Genomic DNA, 19,253 nt, shown 5'->3' with positions numbered 1-19,253 from the left:
TTTAGTCTTCGGAAAAGAATCCCATGAATAGGTTTTATTATTCTCATTCTATGGGTGAGCAAATTGAAGCTTAGAAAGGTTAAGAACCTTCCCCACGATCACACAGCTAGTAAGCGGCAGAGTCAGGATTTGAACCGGGATGCATCTCACTCCCAGGTCTGTGCACTTAATCATGTGCTCTCCTGCTGCGCTCTCCTTTCGGTGGTGGGAAGACTAAAAGATCTGTGACTCAGCAAAGGACCGAGGTGGCTCTGTGGTCCCCTCTGCAAATGAGACGCAGTGTGTAGGGCACAGGCCCGGGGCCTGGGACAGGTAGCTGCTAAATATAGCACAGCTCATTTTCTATGGAAGCCAGTAATGCAGAACAGGAGACTTTGAAAGCATCAGTTGTAGCCAGAGTTCATTCAGAAAAGGAAGCAGGCACCCAATCAGCTACATGATATGAAGTAGACGTCATTGGGTCGTATGCAGAGGGAAAGCAGCAATGACGTGGCTTGACGTCAGGGAGAGTATCTGTTTCTTTGTTGGGTTTGTTTTGACTGTTGAAAGGCTTTTAGTAGGTGCCCTCCTGGGTCTGTGAAGTTGTCCCAATAGAGAGGCGAACAGAGCCTGTCTCTCTCCTCAAAACGTCCGTGACCTTTCCAGGCTTCTGGCCTCTTCTCTGCCTGTGCTTGGGCCACAGAGGAATAAGAAACCTGGAAAAGCATCAGTCTTCTACTTAGCATAAGCCCACCCTTCTTATTCTTAGCAGCTAGCTCCTCTGCTCCTACTTCTTCCCTACCCTGGCATGCTGGGGTCTCCCTAAAAGCTTGTGTTCACTCCCTCGGCGCCCTTACCTGGGTGCCCAAGAGTCCAGAGAGTTCATAAGCTCCCAACGTGCCCAGTGTGCTGCTGGGACAGAACTCCGAACCCGTCCTTGGAAGATGCTGCTTCTCCTGCTCTACTTGCCTCAGTGTCTACTAGGCCTTGTGGGGCTGTGGTTGGAGAGAGGGTTTGTGGAGGGAGACGATGTAGCCTGTGAGCTTTACGTGGAAATTCGGCCTCGCCCAACAAGCTGAGGATAAGGCAGTGGCACGTTTTAGCTGCTGATCTGGTGACTAGGCTTTTAGCCAAGCCAAAGCCGTGTCCTCCACAGTGTTCCATTTCCAGTAGTTACGTGGCTGCTCCAGGGAGCGCGTTGCTGAGTGTACCCCAAAGAGATACTCTTCCTTCAGGGGTCGTGCTTAGCACCTGGGCCTGCTCACACCTGTAGACTCATGGGATTGATCTGATTGCATCAGGAGCAGGAAGTCGGTAGTCTGGTTGGTGGGAAGAACTTCCTCCTGGTCGCCCCCTCCCCAGGCTCCCAATTCCATACACGGAGACTCATTTGATCCCCGAGGACTCGTCATACTTGCTCAGAAAGTTGCTACACCTCACGAGCCAGAGCCAGGCGCTGTGCAGGCGGTGAGGAGCTCTGGGTCAAATGTAGAGGCTGCCCTGCCCCTTCCTCTGGGGCCCTTCAGACCTGAACCCCAGCCCGCTGACCCGTAAAAATGAAGATAGCACTGCTGACCTTCCAGAAGTAGGGTGGCCCTGAGGCAGAATTTGTGTGAAAGCTCTTTGCCTGTCCCCTGAAGTGTCATGCCCATGGAAGTGGGATGCTCGTGAGCTCTCTCAGCCCTCAGGAAAGGCCTCCTCCTCCCGGGCCCACGCGAACACCAGCTGTTCGCTTCAGAGTTAGCTGCAGGGAGATGTCATCTGTACTGAAGTCGCGTCCAAAAACGCCAGGACGGTGGCCTCTTTCCTAATCTGTGATTTCTTCTAATGTTTTATTCCAAAGTAGGCCTGTTTCCAAGAATCCTGACCTAATCTTTTCTTCTTTCAGTCCTTCATGGAACGGCCTTGGAAGCATTCCCAGCACAGACATTTACAAAAGTACCACAAATTACAAAAATGTAAGTGCCTTTGGGAGACCACTGCTGGACTTGGGCTTGCTAGCTTGGATTTTCGGGGCAGCGTGTTTCTCCTTCAGCGTATCAGGAACGAGGCAGCCAACGGGCAAGGCTTCTCCAGGAAGGTCTAGAAGTCTGCTGGGCTGTGTCATGAAAACTTTGACCCAATGTGCCTTCTCCTATCCGTGGTTTGTATGAATTGTGTCCATGCTAGTTCGAATGTCCTTTTAATGTAAAACCATCCTAAGAGGAATTTTTAAAAACAGTCGGTTTAATTATTTCCAGAAGTTGCCTCACAATTCTATTCTCTGCTATGCAATCCTTATCCTCTATGAAATGATCTGAAATCCCCGTAAGGTTATCTTCATTAACTTCTAACATGAGACTTCCAAGTTCTCTGTCAACAAGGAAGCTTATTTGACATTTTGCTCTAATCTCAGAAGAAATAATATATAATACCGGAAATGGAAAACACAAAGACAAGACACATCCCACTGATGGGCTTTTGTTCCCTGCAAATAAAGTAGCTTAGTGGTCACCAGGGGAAATGATGATGAAAAAGCAGAGAAAGAAAATGCAGAAAAAAAACCAATCGTTGGACCCTGAATGTGGAATTCCATTAGCTGCTACTTAAATTATTTCCACAATCTTTCTCAGTTATGCTGAGCCAAGTGCGGCCCAGAGCTAAACATGACGGTAGAGAATCTTTTGGCTCGGGGAACCACGGGCTGAGTTTGAGAGTTCAGAGTTCTAGGCTCCACCTTGGGGAGACTCTGCCCATGTTGCTCAGCCTCCCAGCACCTGCTTGTTCATCTCAGGGGTTTGGACTGAAACTGCTGTAATTCCTAAAGCCTAGAAAAGTCTAGGATTCTGTAAGTTCCACTTTCGGTCTGGCCATTGTGTGTCACAGTAAGAATAAGCAAATACCATCACAGGCCTCAGTACTTGCAAATCCCCTTGGTTTGCTACCTTTTAAAATTTATCTTCTATTTTTAAAGAATTATGGCCAAAAAACAAAGTGGAGGGCAGTGGTATGAACTTGAAGCATTAATCACGTCACTGTTCTCAGCCTCAGTTTCTCCATCTGGAAATCAGAGGGTTGCATTAATTGCTTATGAAGGCCCTTCCTAGCTTGACCTTCTAAAAGACTGTAAAGTTCCAGCTTGAATAACCTGTGGCCTCCTAACTGGGGGGAGCACCTATTCAGGGAGAGATGAGTGCTCTTGAGATGGCTCCTAGTGGAAAAGCCAGAAATTATTTTTAAAAGATTTTATTTATTAGAGAGAGAGAGAGTGAGAGGGGGTCCTGGGGGTGGTGGTGCAGAGGGGAAGGGAGAGGGACAAGCAGACTTTGTGCTGAGTGCAGAGCTCAACAGGGACTCTATCCCAGGACCCCTGTGATCATGGCCAGATCTGAAACCAAAAGTTGGGTGCTTCACCAACTAAGCCACCCAGGTGCCCCCCAAAGCCAGAAATTTAATAAAATACTTGAAGCCTAAGATTATTTAACCTCACACACATTTTTTTTTTTAATGCTAGATTGAAGAACTTGAAGGAGTGAAGATTCTTAGATTTTCTAGTCCTATTTTTTATGGCAACGTTGATGGTTTTAAAAAATGTATCAAGTCCACAGTGAGTATTTTATCCCTAGAAATTTGGTTTCTAACCTCCTTTGAGACTTCATTCGTTCTACAGGTGTTTATCGGCTCAAACTGAGCTAAGGCCCTACACCCCAGTCCATTCGTATGGTGCATTAAGAATTATAACATCCAAGTAACTTACAATCTATTTGGGGATAGGAAAAGACCGACAATGTCATATATGTTAAAATCCAGGTGGCAATCACTATGGAAGACAAAAATAGTAGAGATGTCTCCAGGTCCAACTTGAGTTCCACATAAATAATAGAGACAGTAAATGCAAAGACTTCCCAGAAGGGAGCCATCCCTGGGCGTTGGACTGACCTGGCTAGGTGTGGCAGTTGGGCAGAGGCACGATTATGTTGGGTGTTTGGGAACTGTGTGAACTGAGTGTCAAGGGTAGATACATGTCTTTGGGCAGAGTGGGTGTTTGCCCAGTTGGAGTAAAGGGTAGAAAGTGTAAGTGGAACATGTAAGCAAGACATTGTGGTCTTGAATGCCATCCCCAGCTCTGATGCTAAGTCTCTACATCGGTTTTCTTAAGTGAGTTCCAGAGAAAACTGGTTCATAGGAATGGTCATGTTATTTTATGTTAACAAAAGGGCTCTGTGATGTCAAGGGAATTTGTTTTTTTTTTTTTTAATTTTTATTTATTTATGATAGCCACACACACACACAGAGAGAGAGAGGCAGAGACACAGGCAGAGGGAGAAGCAGGCTCCATGCACCAGGAGCCCGACGTGGGACTCGATCCCGGGCCTCCAGGATCTCGCCCTGGGCCAAAGGCAGGCGCTAAACTGCTGCGCCACCCAGGGATCCCGGGAATTTGTTAACATAGACTTAAAGCTAGAGAGTTTTTTCTTTGCTGTTTTTTGTTTGTGTTGTTTTGTTTTTGTTTTTGTTTTTTATTGGCTTTGAGCTTTTCCTATGAGACTATGTTTCCTGAGTCTCTGAGTGGGTGGGGTAGGGCTCATAGGGGAGATCTCCCCCAGACCTTAGAATTTCTTTTTTGACAGGATGTCTCAGGAAATAATACCACTTGAGAAATAAACTTTCCAGATAACAATTGCCATTAATGAGCATTAGGAACTGGACATTGTAAGTAATTTGGTATTTCTTTCCAAAGGTTGGATTTGATGCCATTAGAGTGTATAATAAGAGGCTGAAAGCACTGAGGAAAATACAGAAACTCATCAAAAAAGGACAGTTAAGAGCAACAAAGGTGAGGTGACATCTTTCTTTTTCCCTGTTAAATTCTTTCCCTTCTCGGAGGAAAATTAAAGCAGTTAAATAGTCAAAAATTAGATTTATTCCCTTTGGTATCCTGATGTGTACAAGCAGATGACAATGTATGTTGGACAACAGTGGAGTTGCTCTTGTAGGCAAGAGGGAATGGCAGATAATTAAAAAATCAGCAGAACTCCCTGGAAACACAGGGTGTGATTTTTTTTTTTTCAATTGAGAACTAAACCTTATTTTTACGAAAGGGAACAAAATAAGTGCTAATTTGATGCCAAAAAATTACTCACAATCGAAGGCAGTTAAGTTCATAAACTTTTAGATCTATTACCTTTTATTCAGACTCTCCTGCCTATGTATCTCTTGGCCAAGTTCCACAATCTTCCAGAAATCAAGAGTTTCCTGGCTCCTCTGCTCTTCCATTTTTCTTCCTAGGGAACATCACAGTTTGGACTGAGGTAAATCTCATTCCTTAAGAGTTCATCCCTTTAATGTCTTGCTTGCCAAGGAACAGTGTATAGGACTTTGAAGTGATTTGAGATGAATCATTAAAAAGATGTCCCTCAGTCATTGGCGATCAAGTTGGCAGTGTTTTCTTTGTTTAGAATGGCATTATAAGGGATGCTGGTTCATCCAACGATGCCTTTGAACCTGATGAAGATACTGAAGATCCAGAAGACCCTGATGTCCCAACCAAGGAAATAGAGATTCGAGTGGATTGGAACTCCGAGCTTCCAGTCAAAATGAATGTCCCCAAAGTGCCGATCCATAGCCTCGTGCTTGATTGCGGAGCTGTGTCTTTCCTGGATGTCGTTGGAGTGAGATCACTGCGAATGGTATGGTTTTGGTGCTTTGGATTATAGATTTGGAGCTTTGGCAGTAAACACGTGATATGGGTCGCCTGGTCTTGCAAAGGGACGATTGTTGGGTCTGTACGTTTTCTAGAGGAATGCTTTCGCAATAGAGTGTAACATTTTAAAGCATGGACTGTGAGGCCAGACAGGGCTTTGAATCCTGGCTCTACAACTTACTGGCAGTGTCACCATGGACAAGTTACGTCATCTGCCTGTACCTCGATTTCTTCATCTGCAATGTGGGAGTAATGATGGTACCTACTTCACAGGGTTTGTTATGAGGATTAAATAGACCTAAATATATAAAATAGCTTACTTTATTAGCTCCCTATATAACATATGTTATATAGGTTTTATGTATATATAAAGAGAATGTTCAGAAGAGTTAGCAAATATTAACATTAGGTTTTATTTTTCTAAGAGTATATAGAAAATGGAATATTAGAAGAAGGAAAAATGGACAATGGTTTGTGTCAAGTGTTATGTTTTTATTTGTAACATAACAGGAACAGGATAAAGACCATCGGGGAACATGGTAGGCCTGGAAAAGCCAGGCATTAGCAGGTCAGGTATCTAGGAAATCAAAGCAAAAGCTGAGAAGCATGCAGACAGAAACATTCATGAGATCAAAACCAGTTATGCAGGCTCAAGTTCATTAATTCTCTCAGCAAATAACTGTGAAGTGCCTAATATATGCCAAGCACTCGTCAGGCAAACAAGAGACATGATAAAGCCACCATAGTCCCTGCCCTGAGGCGACTAAGTAGTCTAGAGGGGAAGGCAAACTTTACGCAACCTTTTAGACCAACTGCATGAAGTGCTCCCAAACAGACTAAGCAGGGTGTCAACTTGACTAGAAGTGTCAAATTTAGGTGAAGCTTCAGGTGCGTATTAAGAGGGTCAGGGAGAAAAGCAGGTTCAAGGCACTGGCAATTAGCTGTAACAAATGGAAATGACCCCAATAAGTGAAGGGGATTGAGTACACTTACTATGATGAGCGCTGTGTAATAATACATGGAACTGCTGAATCACTCTATTGTCCGTCTGAAGCTAATATAACACTGCATGTTAACTACACTGGAATTAAAATTCAAAAAAAAAAATTTAAGTCTATTAAAAAGGTATGGCAATGTGTCCTAACTGGGGTTTAGCTTACTTGGGGCTTCCTGGCTGCCTCTGCAAGGGCAGGCAATGATTTTAGAGCCGGGATACTAGGCAGGTTAAAGTAGAAAAGTGATGATACTTGACAAAGAGTTCAAGAATATGCTGGCAGGTTCTATCCCAGTTCTTTTAGAAAACCTGGCTATTATGAAACTCATCTGACAACAGAAATGAAAACATAAATCTTGTTCTTTGTTGCGTATTTCACTCTAGTCTGAGGCTCAGATCCATTGTAGATTGTATTTGGTTCAAGGGTTTAATGAATTACTTTTGGGGAGAGTTGTAACTTATTTAATGCCAGAATGTTTCCCACACCTAACAGTTCTTTCAAATGCCATAAGGGCAATTATGATTCCTCCAAACATTATACTTGTGTAGAGTTCTTGATTTTTTTTTTCCCCCTAGAAATGTCAAGTTCTAGTTTATTTTTTTCAAAGACTTTATTTATTTATTCATGAGAGACACAGAGAGAGAGGCAGAGACACAGGCAGAGGGAGAAGCAGGCTCCGTGTAGGGAGCCCGACATGGGACTCGATCCCAGGACCCTGGGATCATGCCCTGGGCTGAAGGCAGATGCTCAACCACTGAGCCACCCAGGCATCCCTCAAGTTCTAGTTTATTATTGCCCATAGTTCTTGTGTCTTTTTTTTTGTTTTTAATTTTTACATTTTTATTGAAGTATAATTAACATAGTGTTATATTAATTTCAGATAAACAATATAATTCAACAATTCTATACATCATTACTCAGTGCTCATGATGATAAGGGTACTACTCTTTTTTTTTTTTAAGGGTACTACTCTTAATTCTCTTCACCTATTTCCCCCATCCCTCCCCACCTCCCTCAGGTAACCATCATTTTGTTTTTTGTAAGACTCAGGTTAAAAAAAAAAAAAGACATTGGGGTTTTTTGTCTCTTTTTCACTTGTTTTATTTCTTAAATTCCCATGAGTGAAATGATATGGTATTTGTTTTTCTCTGGCTGACTAATTTTACTTAGCATTTTGAGTAATGTTGAGCATCTTTTCATGTGTCTGTTGGTCCATCGTGTTGTTGCAAATGGCAAGATGTTCTCTTTTTTATGGCTGAGTAATATTCCTCTGTGTGTGTGTGTGTGTGTGTGTGTGTGTGTGTGTGTGTGTGTACACACCACTTCCTTATGCATTCATCTATTGACACACACTTGGGTTGCTTCCGTATTTTGGCTATTGTAAATAATGCTACAATAAACAAAAGGCTGCATGTATCTTTTTAAATTAGTGCTTTCATTTTCTTTGGATGAATAAATATCCAGTAGTGGGATTACTGGATCATATGTTATTTCTGTTTTTAATTTTTTTAGGAACCTCCATTCTTTTTCCACATGGCTCTTCACCAATTTACATTCCCATCAACAGTACACAAGAGTTCCCTTTTCTTCACGTTCTTCGTTCTTGCCAATGCTTGTTATTTCTTGTCTTTTTGATACTGGCCAATCTGATAGGTGAAAGGTGATATCTTGTTGTGGTTTTGATTTGCATTTTCCATGATGACGCTGAGCATCTTTTCATCTGTCTGTTGGCCACTTATAGGTCTTCTTTGGAAAGATGTCTATTCAGGTCCTCTGCCCATATTAAATCAGATTATTGGGGGTTTTGAGGTGCTGAGTTATATAAACTCTATATATTTTTATATTTTGGATATTAACCCCTTAGTGGATATATCATTTGTGAATATCTTCTCCCATTCAGTAGGTTGCTGGGCTTCATTTTTTTTTTTTAAAGGCTTTTTGTTTTGTTGATGGTTTCCTTTGATGTGCAAAAGCCTTTTATTTTAATGTAGTCTCAATAGTTATATTTTGCTTTTGTTTCTGTTGACTGAGGAGACATTTTTTAGAAAAATATTTCTTTTCTTTTTTTAAAAATTTTTATTTATTTATGATAGTCACACACAGAGAGAGAGAGAGGCAGAGACATAGGCAGAGGAAGAAGCAGGCTCCATGCACCGGGAGCCTGACGTGGGATTCGATCCCGGGTCTCCAGGATCGCGCCCTGGGCCAAAGGCAGGCGCCGAACCGCTGCGCCACCCAGGGATCCCTAGAAAAATATTTCTGTGGCTGATGTCAAAGCAATTATTGCCTATGTTTTCTTCTAGGATTTTTATGGTTTCAGGTCTCATACTTAGGTCTTATTTCTGTGTATGGTGTAAAAAGTGGTCTAGTTGCATTCTTTTGCATGTGGCTGTTCGGTTTTCCCAGCATAATTCGTTGAAGGGACTGTCTTTTCCCCCATTGTATATTCTTGCCTCTTTTGTCATAGGTTAATTGACCATATAAGTTTGGGTTTAGGGATCCCTGGGTGGCGCAGCGGTTTGGCGCCTGCCTTTGGCCCAGGGCGCGATCCTGGAGACCCGGGATCGAATCCCACGTCGGGCTCCCGGTGCATGGAGCCTGCTTCTTCCTCCGCCTGTGTCTCTGCCTCTCTCTCTCTCTCTCTGTGACTATCATTAAAAAAAAAAAAAAAAAAAAAAAAAAGTTTGGGTTTATTTCTGGGCTATCTATCCTGTTCCATTGACCTATATGTCTATTTTTGTGCCAGTACCACACTGTTTTGATTACTAGAGTTTTGTAGTATATCTTGAAATCTGGGATTTGTGATACCTCCAGCTTTGTTTGCTCTTATTTCTCAAGATTGCTTTGGCTGTATCTAGAATTTTTTTTAGCTAAATTTTAAATTTTGAGATAATTATAGATTCACATGGAGTTGTAAGAAATAATTCAGAGAGATCTTATGTACCCCTTATCCAGTTTCTCCCCATGGTAACAACTTGTAATACTATAGTAGAGAAATCACAATCAGGATATTTACAATGATACAGTCAAAATACAGTGGAGTTTTTAGGTCAGTTTTTACATTTGGCATCCAGCGGCCGCATATCCATACTTCCATATCTTCCACTCAAAGATACAAATGTATACTCTTGTCTCCAATCAGTAGGGGCTATGTTAAGAAGCCTCCTGTACTCCTTTCTTCCAAAAATATTTTTTTAAGCAGCTCTGTGCTGTCAAACACTGTGCTATTATTGTGCCCTAGATGTTGCCACCTCTGGAAATAAGGTCTTTTCATCCCTAATCATACCATCATTGTAGGTTGAACACCTCTATGGTTTTCCAATAATGAACTTTTCTCCAATAATCAACTCTCCTCAAAAACCTGAATAAGCATGAAAATGTTAGTTTCTCCTGAGCAACTAACTGAATGCTACTGAATTATGGGCAGATAAAGTCACTCATTGTTACAAATTTTTTTTTAAATTTTTAGATTGTCAAAGAATTTCAGAGAATTGATGTAAATGTGTACTTTGCATCACTTCAAGGTAAGTGCATATATAAATCTATCTACCCCTAAGACTTTCTCCCATGCCCTTTCTTCTACCTTGGAATATGGGTACATGATGTTCAAAGAGCCTTTTTTAAAGCTATGTTTTATTGTGGCAAAAGATGTAAAATAGAAAAGTTGCCATTTTAGTCATGCTGATGTGTACAATTAAGTCAGTAGCATTTAGTACAGTCACAGTGGTGTGCAACCATTTCAACCATCAGTTTCCAAAATTTTTCAGCATCACAAATAGAAACTACCCATTCTGCGGACCTTTTTGAATCTGGAAAGATTATTACTTCCAATTTGTTTAGTAGCGCTGGTAAGCCATAGAAATGTATGTCTTGATGACAGTGCAGAGTCAATGGGGACAATTTACCATGGGGATGACTTAGATCTCTTAGAAGTAGAGGATCCTCCAGGGTCTGAGTCTGTGTCTGTTTATGCACAAGTGTATGTATGTAAGAAAATTCTAGTCCTTAGGCTGAGTTGTCTAGAAGCAGGCCCTGAAATAAGGATTCTTGCACAAGTGATTTGTTGATATTAGATATGAGAAATTCATGAGGGGCTGATGGAAGCCGGATAGGGCAGGGGAAGAGGCTGGGAGAAGACATAGGTTTAGAAGTCTACCTTAGCCTGATTCCATGGGGGGCATACAGCAGGAAGAGCATCACGTGGTTCTCCTTCCTGAGGCCAGCCTTTTTACTCCCATATCAGTCAGTGAAGGGCCGTAGGCCACCCAAGGTTAGGGTATAAACTGGTGGCCAAGGAAAATTCTTCAGAGAAGGGCACAGCTGTGGGCCATTAGCTGCCAGGCTCCTAGCAGCGTGAGGGTGAATACACTGGCAAAAACAATGTGGTCAGGAGCCAAGACTGTCTACTACAACCAGTTATGGTATGACCATTCCTTGTGCTTCTAGAAAAGAAACTCGGTTTAGAGCAGGATCACATTTTGAAAATTGAGGAGCTGACAAAATTTAATATCAGCTGGTGTCACAAAAATGTGTTTTCCTAGAGACTAAACATTATTTCTTTCTTTTGAAGATCATGTGATAGAAAAACTGGAGAAATGTGGTTTCTTTAATGATAACATTAGAAAGGACATATTCTTTCTGACCGTCCATGATGCTGTCCTCCATCTACAGAACCAGGTTAAATCTCGAGAAGTTCAAGATTCCATTTTAGAAACGGTAAACCTTTAACCTTTCTACATAGGTTATTTTTCCTGAACTACCATGATTTCTGTAAAGAGCAAAAATTCCACAAATCTAGGTTTGAATATCAGCCTAGTAAGATTTGGGGCCACCTGCTTAACTTCTCAGAGCCTCACTTTTCTCATCATTAAAATGGAAATAAAAACATTTACCTCACTGGGTTGATATGACGACTAAATGTGATAATTTATGGGAAAGCACCTGTTAGTACATACATATCAATTTTATGATGTGTGGGTTTACTGATAAAAAATGGCATTAGCCGTAATAATGCCTTTTTAGAATATAGGTGGTGAGTCTTGGATTTTCTGTGATTTGGGTATACAAATGCACAATTGTGTATATAATTTAAATTTTCAGCCATCTGGAAAATCCTGATGATAAATGTCTTTAAATAGGATCCATTAGGTCACAAGTGATCTTTGAAAAAGGAAAAAAAGAAAAATCACAAGTCATCCTAGAGTTAATTATTTCCTACAAAATAGAATAGACTGTGGTTTCCCATGAGCCTCCCTAGTTTGTCAACTCTCCTGACACATCCCCTGGAATGCTGAGCATTCCAGACTGGGTCATTGGGCTGGTCATTGGGCTGGGTTATTGGGCCTGGTCCAAGAACCTCTTCTCTCATGGACCCTCAGTGAATTTGGGCAAATAAAACAAATACTTATAAAATAACAACAGTAGTAATTATTCCAGTGACATGGGTGTGCTATATTTTTAATTGCTTCCTTTTAAAAAAATAGGATAAGTAGATTTTTATTGTAGATTGGAAGTTGATATCTGAAGTAAAATTAATTTAGAAAACAATAGTGCATTATTGTTTTCAGCTCTTGTTAGTGGAGAGACCACTTAATGCTGCTGGGGAAAATATTAGCACTAAATACCAAGGTGTGGATCTTAAATACATAAAAGAAAAAAAGCAGTAAAACATAAATCAAAAAAAAGGAGAAATCAACAAGCTACATGCAAGGTGCTGATCTCTGAAAGTTCATAAACCTTTTTCTATTTTCTAACTTAAAATTCTCTAACCCATAGGTTAACAGCAATAAAGAAGGATCATACAAAGCATCTAAAAAAACCCTCGCATTAAAAGTATTTAGAACTGAGGTGTCAAATTCTTTCTCAACATGGAAATGGTTATTTTGTTATTTGTTTATACTCTATTTCTGATTCAAGCTCTCAGGCCATGAATGCTACAGAAACCACCAAGAGTGCCCCTTCCAGCGTTAGACTCAATCTTGTCTGCCATCAGGGAGGCATTGTGACTGGCTGGGATGGATTTTTTTTTTTTTTTTTTTTTACCCTGAACAAATATTAGACTGAGTTTAACTGAGTACTTCTATATCATACACTTCTTGGTTCACTGGGTAGATGATTGAGCACTACTGGCCTCCCTCACACCAGGAACCTTATACTTTTATGTGCCCTGTCTAGCACAAAGCCTCATACATGGTAGATGTATAGAAAATGGTGATAAATCATGCCTGTGGTACTTTCCTTTCCTCCAGGAAACATAACTTGTGGTGTTTGGATATGCGGATGCAGTGATATTACCCTCTCCCTGTCACTTTATTTGACCATCACAAGAATTATTCCAGGATAGCCTCGACTTGTGGTTAGACCTATCCCCTAACTTTTATGTTATGACCATCTGCACAGGGACTTAATCTCTGATGCATTTCCACAGGAGCAAAGAGAACTGGGTTATCTATTTCTGAGATGAAAAGTAGCTCAAAAGCACTTCAAAACATCACTCTTGCCTTGATACACATCTGGAGTTACTTTAGGGGGCACCTGGGTGGCTCAGTAGTTGAACGTCTGCCTTTGGCCCAGGTCGTGATCCCAGGATTCTAGGATAGAGTCCTGCATCAGGTTCCCTGCATGGAGCCTGCTTCTCCCCCTGCCTATGTCTCTGCTTCTCTCTCTCTCTGTCTCTCATGAATAAATTTTTAAAAATCAAAAAAAAAAAAAAAAAAAAAAAAAGGAAAAAAGGAAGTATCCTTCATATTTAAAACAAAGCCCAAATTGTTATCGGTTCCCTTTGTGTGGAAGCGTAAATTGCATACTACTGCTAAAAAGCAGAACTTTTCTGAACCAATGTGGTTCATACACTCTGGCTTCCAATTCCAATAAAATTAATTTCCATCCAATTCAACTGAGGACTGCTTATTGTCATCAGTCACAAGCCCTTCACTGCACACTCAATGGTGTACTAAGTGCTCTCAGCTCAGCCACTGAAGGGAAAAAACACAATTGACTGCTGAGTCATTTAGGCAGACAGGGTGATCCATTAAGAGGTACGCACTTCAGCGGCTGGGGAAGAGAGCTGAAAAGGAGGGGAGACAATGGAGAGCCATGGGAGGTCATACTTGAATGTGAAAAATTGGTATGAGGAAACATTCTAAGGTGGAAAGTGTAAAAGAACAAAAAAGCTGAACAGGATTTTGCTGTATGGAGATTACAGCAAAGCTTCAAATAATTTTCAGAGGAGTATCAGGGTGGGGCTGATGTCATTATCTTTCCAATAAATATTCTCTGTTCTCTTGGTCAAGATTACTCTCATCCAAGACTGTAAAGATCCTCTTGAATTAATGGAAGCAGAGCTGATTGAAGAAGAACTAGATGTCCAGGATGAGGTATGATCATTATTTCCTTTCAAAGAAAATAATTTGTATTGAACCTTGGACGAATAGAATAATACAAATAGTGATGATGTCTGACGAAACCATTCAGGGAAAATGATTTTTAAGAAATACCAAAAGGATGGCTTCATACAAAAGGGAAAATGGAAAACAAAAATTGTCCCTGGAAGACATTAGGTACTTAGGGACCTTTTGCCCCAGACATATAGGCATGATCAGTGACTGGGAGCCGCCAGCATAGTGGCACTGACTTTTTACCTAAGCCTCTCCATGTGTCCCCTTCCTTCCCCACCTAAGGGCAGTGGGATTAGGAGTAAGGTAGACAGAGGGGATTTCTAACCTGGGAGTTTCATAAGCTTCAGAAGAAGGTGAGGGACAGGAACCTCATGGAACTTTCTTCATCTGACTGATGATAGCACACAAGACACTCCTTCCATTTGAGGCTGACTGATCCCATGTATTGCCAATGCTCTTGGGACATCAGACTCTTCCTAGGAACCTTGACCTAAATGTATTATCTGACTGAACTTTTTGGCTCCACCACTGAGTAAGAGTAAAATGGGACCAACAAAGGAAGATCATAGGAATTTTAAAGTTGAAAGATGTCTTGGGATATCAAGACATCTGCATCCTAGCCCAGCAGAAATCTCTCCTCTCCTACTCCGTCCCTAAGGATGTCCACTTAGCTTTTGTGTGAACATCTCAAGATAAGGGCAAGTGGTAGCTTTTCAAGGGCCTTTGTCACGAGGTTGGATGTCTCCAAGTGTTAGTTCTGCTTCCAATACTAGATGCAGCCTTTCTTTAATAAGTACCCAGTGGACGGAGATCTGCCCTCTTTAGCAACACAAACCCTCTTCCTGAACAGCCCTTACATATTTGAGAGTAGCTCTCATGTGTCCACCAGACTCTACTCCAGGCTAGATTCCTCTAGTTCCCTTTATTCCTCATGGGCACAAAATTTGTCACTGTCCACTCCCAAGGGGAGTCAGGTCAGCATGAGGATTATGCAACCACAACCTACCTTGATCTTGCCAAGATATGTTTATTACTGCGACTTCAAAATGTGTTTATTTTCATTGCAACCACATCGGAATCTTGGCTTCTATTGAGCAGGGGCCAGCTAAACACTTGGGCATTTTACACGAATGATGGTCTAGCTAGGCTCCCCGTTCATATTTGTGTAATTGGTTTTTGACCCTAATGCAGAATTATGCATATTTTTGCTAGATTATATCTTGTTGATTTTATTTTGAAATACTTTCAAATTCTGAATGCATCACCCAACATATTAACTAACCATCCTGCTGATGCCATATGTAAATCTGACTAGCATGCCTTATTCCAGATCTTGATAAAAACGTTGAGAAGAGCAACCTTCAGGCAGTAAGGATGACAGGCAGAGATTTTTGTGGAGAAAGTACATTGCTAGGGTGAAAGTCAGAGGTCCTGCATCCTTAGCCTACCAGCTTAGCGAGTCTGGGAATGTGATTCTTGAGCTTAGAAGTACTTCCAGCTTTACTGGTTTACGAGTATGGTTATAAGACTGACTTAGTTGAGTAAAAACTCATCAAATTGGAACTTAAGAAGTTGGCACCTTACAGAAGTATTTTTTGATTGCCTCATAAACTAACAGTATCATTATTCAGGTAATGGATAAGAGGATCATTCAGGTGGGGTTCCAGGTTCCGGGAGACGGCGAAGGGGTAGAGTGGAGTGGTTTTGAGGGTATGAGCTTTAGAACCATTCAGATTTGTATGCCAGCCTCACATCTACTACTTCCTGGCTGTGTAGCCCAGGGAAAATTACTCACCAGGTCTTCATTTCATTTTCTTCATGTGAAATGGAAATAGTAATACTTTATAGAGCTGTAAATATTAAAGGATACATGTAAAAGAATAATAGTCTCTTGTACATAGTAAGTACTTGATAAATAGTACTCACTGCTTTTAAATAAATCCAAGAATGATGAGGTACAAATTTAAGTTTTTACCATACACATGAGTAAATGTGAGTAACCCTAACGGTCAAATCATATTTGTAAAAAACAAGATCATGTGGACTAAAGGACAATTTATTTGTATGAACACTTTGTTTCCCTTTTGTTTCCCCAGGCTATGCGTAGTCTTGCTTCCTGAAAGTGGGCTCAGGAGGTTACTCTAAGCAAGGACTGAAAGGCAAGATTTACCCACCGGTAGACTTCTATGCAAACATTTTCTGCATTGACTATTTCTTTGGACTTGAAACACTCATTCTCTTTCCATTTGATTTTTTAAAATCTTTGATTTTTTTTAACCTCTTAGCCAATGAAAGAGAACCAGTAAGATTTTTTTTTTAAGGCTTTATTTATAAAATAAATAGCTTACCTCTAAAATGTGCAAAGTGGTGAGGAGAATTATCCAGGTGATTTAGCAATGTCCAGGATCTGCTGATGTTAAGCTGCTGTTCCTCCACAACAGGTTTGCTAACAGTGTTCTCGTGGGTACTGCTGTACCTCTGTTTAGTTGGGTAAATGTGCCCCAAACGGTCTCTGTGGGCAGGTGGACCAGGAAGGACTATCATAAAGAAAAATCCATTTCTAACTGACTTTCATCGCCATTAGCTGCACTGGCCATGGTGTAGGGTCACACTGAATAAATGCAGAAATTTAATTATTAATGCATTTATCCATAAAAGTCTTATCACGTTTAGTAAATACATCAATGAAGTTTTTAAAATGCAAACTTAGTAGTTAATAGTCAATGTTATTATATGTGACCAGATATGTAGCCAGAGTTTAAAAAAAGGGGGGGGTTCACTTAAAAACTACAGAACCAGACTGATTTTAGAAACACTGATTCAGAGAAGCGAAGCAATAAGATTATCGTGGTGTGCAGAAATCCTTTTTTGATGATGATTGTCATGGATCACAATTAAGATCAAATAAAATATATGACAGACTCTAGATTAAAGATGCAGCTTTTATTTATCTTAGCTTATAGAAATGATCATCATGTACAGGTCTATAGACATATGGTCTATTTAAAATCTAATGCAAAAATTGTGTTATTTTGAACAAAAAACCAATTTTGATATAAGACTTAGTCTATATTTTTCTCTAAAACTTTAGCAGTGTATGAAATATATGATCTTTAACAGAATTCTGACCACCTTTCCAAAAAAAAAAATCTAAAAAATGGATGTCCTGTATATAAATCTATATTTAAAATGAGTTTTTTTAGACAGAGCATTCTAAATGAACTTCAAAAAAGTGGGTTTGGAATATATACATTGAAAATACATAGGTTTTTAAAAATCCATATTTTAAACCAGAACCTTTTGTATTTTTTATTTTTACTTAATCTTTTTTGAGTGCCAATGATTTTCTAGGTATTATATATAAATATAGACTTTAGTCCCGAGGACTATTCCCACATAATTCACACCGGAGTGAATGAAATTGTACTTAATTTCTAGGGAAAAAAATACTCAGGTCCCCAAGTAAGACACTGTTTTGCCCGCTTGAGATTTATTTTGTACCTTTGGCACAAATGTGTGAAATTCCCAGATGTGTTTGGCTATCTAAAGGCAGCATGTCTTATCCTTGTGTTTCTTCTTAAATACAATCAGAAGTAAGTTATCTGCTTCTGGAGGATTACTATCAGTGGTCATATCAAACTGGTTAACTAAAAGTATCACCCAAGTCTTTCTGCATATTGAAATTTGAGTGAGCTGCAATGGATTGCAATGTTACAATATTCTTTCATTTATGGGTTGTACTGTCCTTCGCTGATATAGAACAGATGTGACCCCTGTTGGGAACAGCCTAACCAGGATTATAATATCCCATTTCCACATCAATACCTGCCTCTAATAGCAACAAAGCTTCTAAGGGTGAACATAACAGTCTTGCAGAAAATGGATGAATACCTCTGTTTAATAGAGGAAATATGCACTGCCCTTTTATTAGTTAAAGGAAATACCAAAGTTCCATTTTACAATAAGGCTAGAGTTTTGTAAAATCTTGGGTCCACTTGTGACTATTATAAGACCAGAGTCTATCTGACTTGATCCCAAGCTCACTCTAGAAATACGGTCTTCTCTGTGCATTTTGTGAATAGTAACCATACTTTTAAATCTGTATTGTCAATGAAAATTTTACTTGAAATTGAAGTGAGGTTGTCTTTTGTTATGTTTTTAACCTATAGGATAAGATTCAGTGTTGTATATGAATTTCAGTAACAATAAAATCAAATCATGTACATCGGAAATATTTGCACATATTTTTATTAAATGTAAAGTTGCCTTTCATACTACTTGGATGTGTCCTTCCTGAACAAAATTATTAAATGTACTAAAAATGCTACATTTTAAGTTTGCCATTACTCTCAACAGCCATGATTTTGATGTATTCTTTATAGCTCCACTTCTATTTGTTTGTACACAAATGTCTTTTTGTAAAGACTTTTCATGCAATAAACGTTGCAAAAGAGCTCAGTTAATTCTTATAATTCTTACCCAAGTATTTCCAGTTTGTCTTGTGCAATTATTTTCATTATTTTAAGCAAACTTTTCACACTGTTACAACGCATGTATCAAAAGGATAAAAAGTATAGTGTACAAAGTATAGGAATTTTCACAAAACAAGGACACTAGTAGAGCCAGCACCCAGGTCAATACCCAGAATATATGCAGCAGCCCAGAAGCCCTCTCAAGCTCCCTCCCAGTAACTGCCCAAAGGGCTAACTACAAACACCTGAATGATGTCTAAATGTGGTGCCGTCTGAACAGATGGGGCAGGGGCAGAGGGACAGGGAGAGAGAATCCTTAAGCAGACTCCTGCTCGATCTCAGGACCCTGAGATCATGACCTGAGCTGAAAATCAAGAGGATGCTTAAGCAACTGAGCCATTGCAATGTCCCTCCATTTGAGCCATTCTTCTAGGTGTGTAGTAGTATCCTACTGTGGTTTTAATTTGCCTTTTGCTAAGGACTAAAGAATTTGAGTGCCTTCTCAGATGTTTATTATTATTTAAATATCCCTTTTTGTGAATCATCTGCCCAAACCATTCACCAGTTTGTTTTTTTCAGTCATCTGCCTTTTTCTAATGGCCTTGTAAGATTGTATAGTGAGGATACTATATAGTCCTCACTAATATGTTATGTAAGGGCCAAGGACAGGCTGCCCCAAAATGGGCCACTTTGGCATGAAGATTATTTTTGAGGTAAAAGCAATCAA

The 19,253-nt window shown here is 40.2% G+C and overlaps 1 protein-coding gene across 3 annotated transcripts in view; it reads left to right on the top strand.

Moving 5' to 3' along the window:
* Window positions 1–18,512, top strand: part of SLC26A4 (solute carrier family 26 member 4) — a 49,537-nt gene extending 31,025 nt beyond the window's left edge. For all 3 annotated transcript variants that reach the window (XM_041723597.1, XM_041723596.1, XM_041723598.1), the window contains exons 14-21: window positions 1,868–1,937; window positions 3,473–3,565; window positions 4,700–4,795; window positions 5,418–5,648; window positions 10,127–10,181; window positions 11,228–11,373; window positions 13,950–14,033; window positions 16,151–18,512. In XM_041723597.1, the coding sequence (XP_041579531.1) occupies window positions 1,868–1,937; window positions 3,473–3,565; window positions 4,700–4,795; window positions 5,418–5,648; window positions 10,127–10,181; window positions 11,228–11,373; window positions 13,950–14,033; window positions 16,151–16,174 (799 nt within the window). In that variant the 3' untranslated portion in view covers window positions 16,175–18,512. The remainder of the gene's footprint in view (window positions 1–1,867; window positions 1,938–3,472; window positions 3,566–4,699; window positions 4,796–5,417; window positions 5,649–10,126; window positions 10,182–11,227; window positions 11,374–13,949; window positions 14,034–16,150) is intronic.
* Window positions 18,513–19,253: the final 741 nt, after the last annotated feature.

Source organism: Vulpes lagopus, chromosome 11, assembly GCF_018345385.1.
Source record: "Vulpes lagopus strain Blue_001 chromosome 11, ASM1834538v1, whole genome shotgun sequence".
Taxonomy (NCBI): domain Eukaryota; kingdom Metazoa; phylum Chordata; class Mammalia; order Carnivora; family Canidae; genus Vulpes; species Vulpes lagopus.
This window is presented reverse-complemented; position numbering and strand designations above follow the sequence as displayed.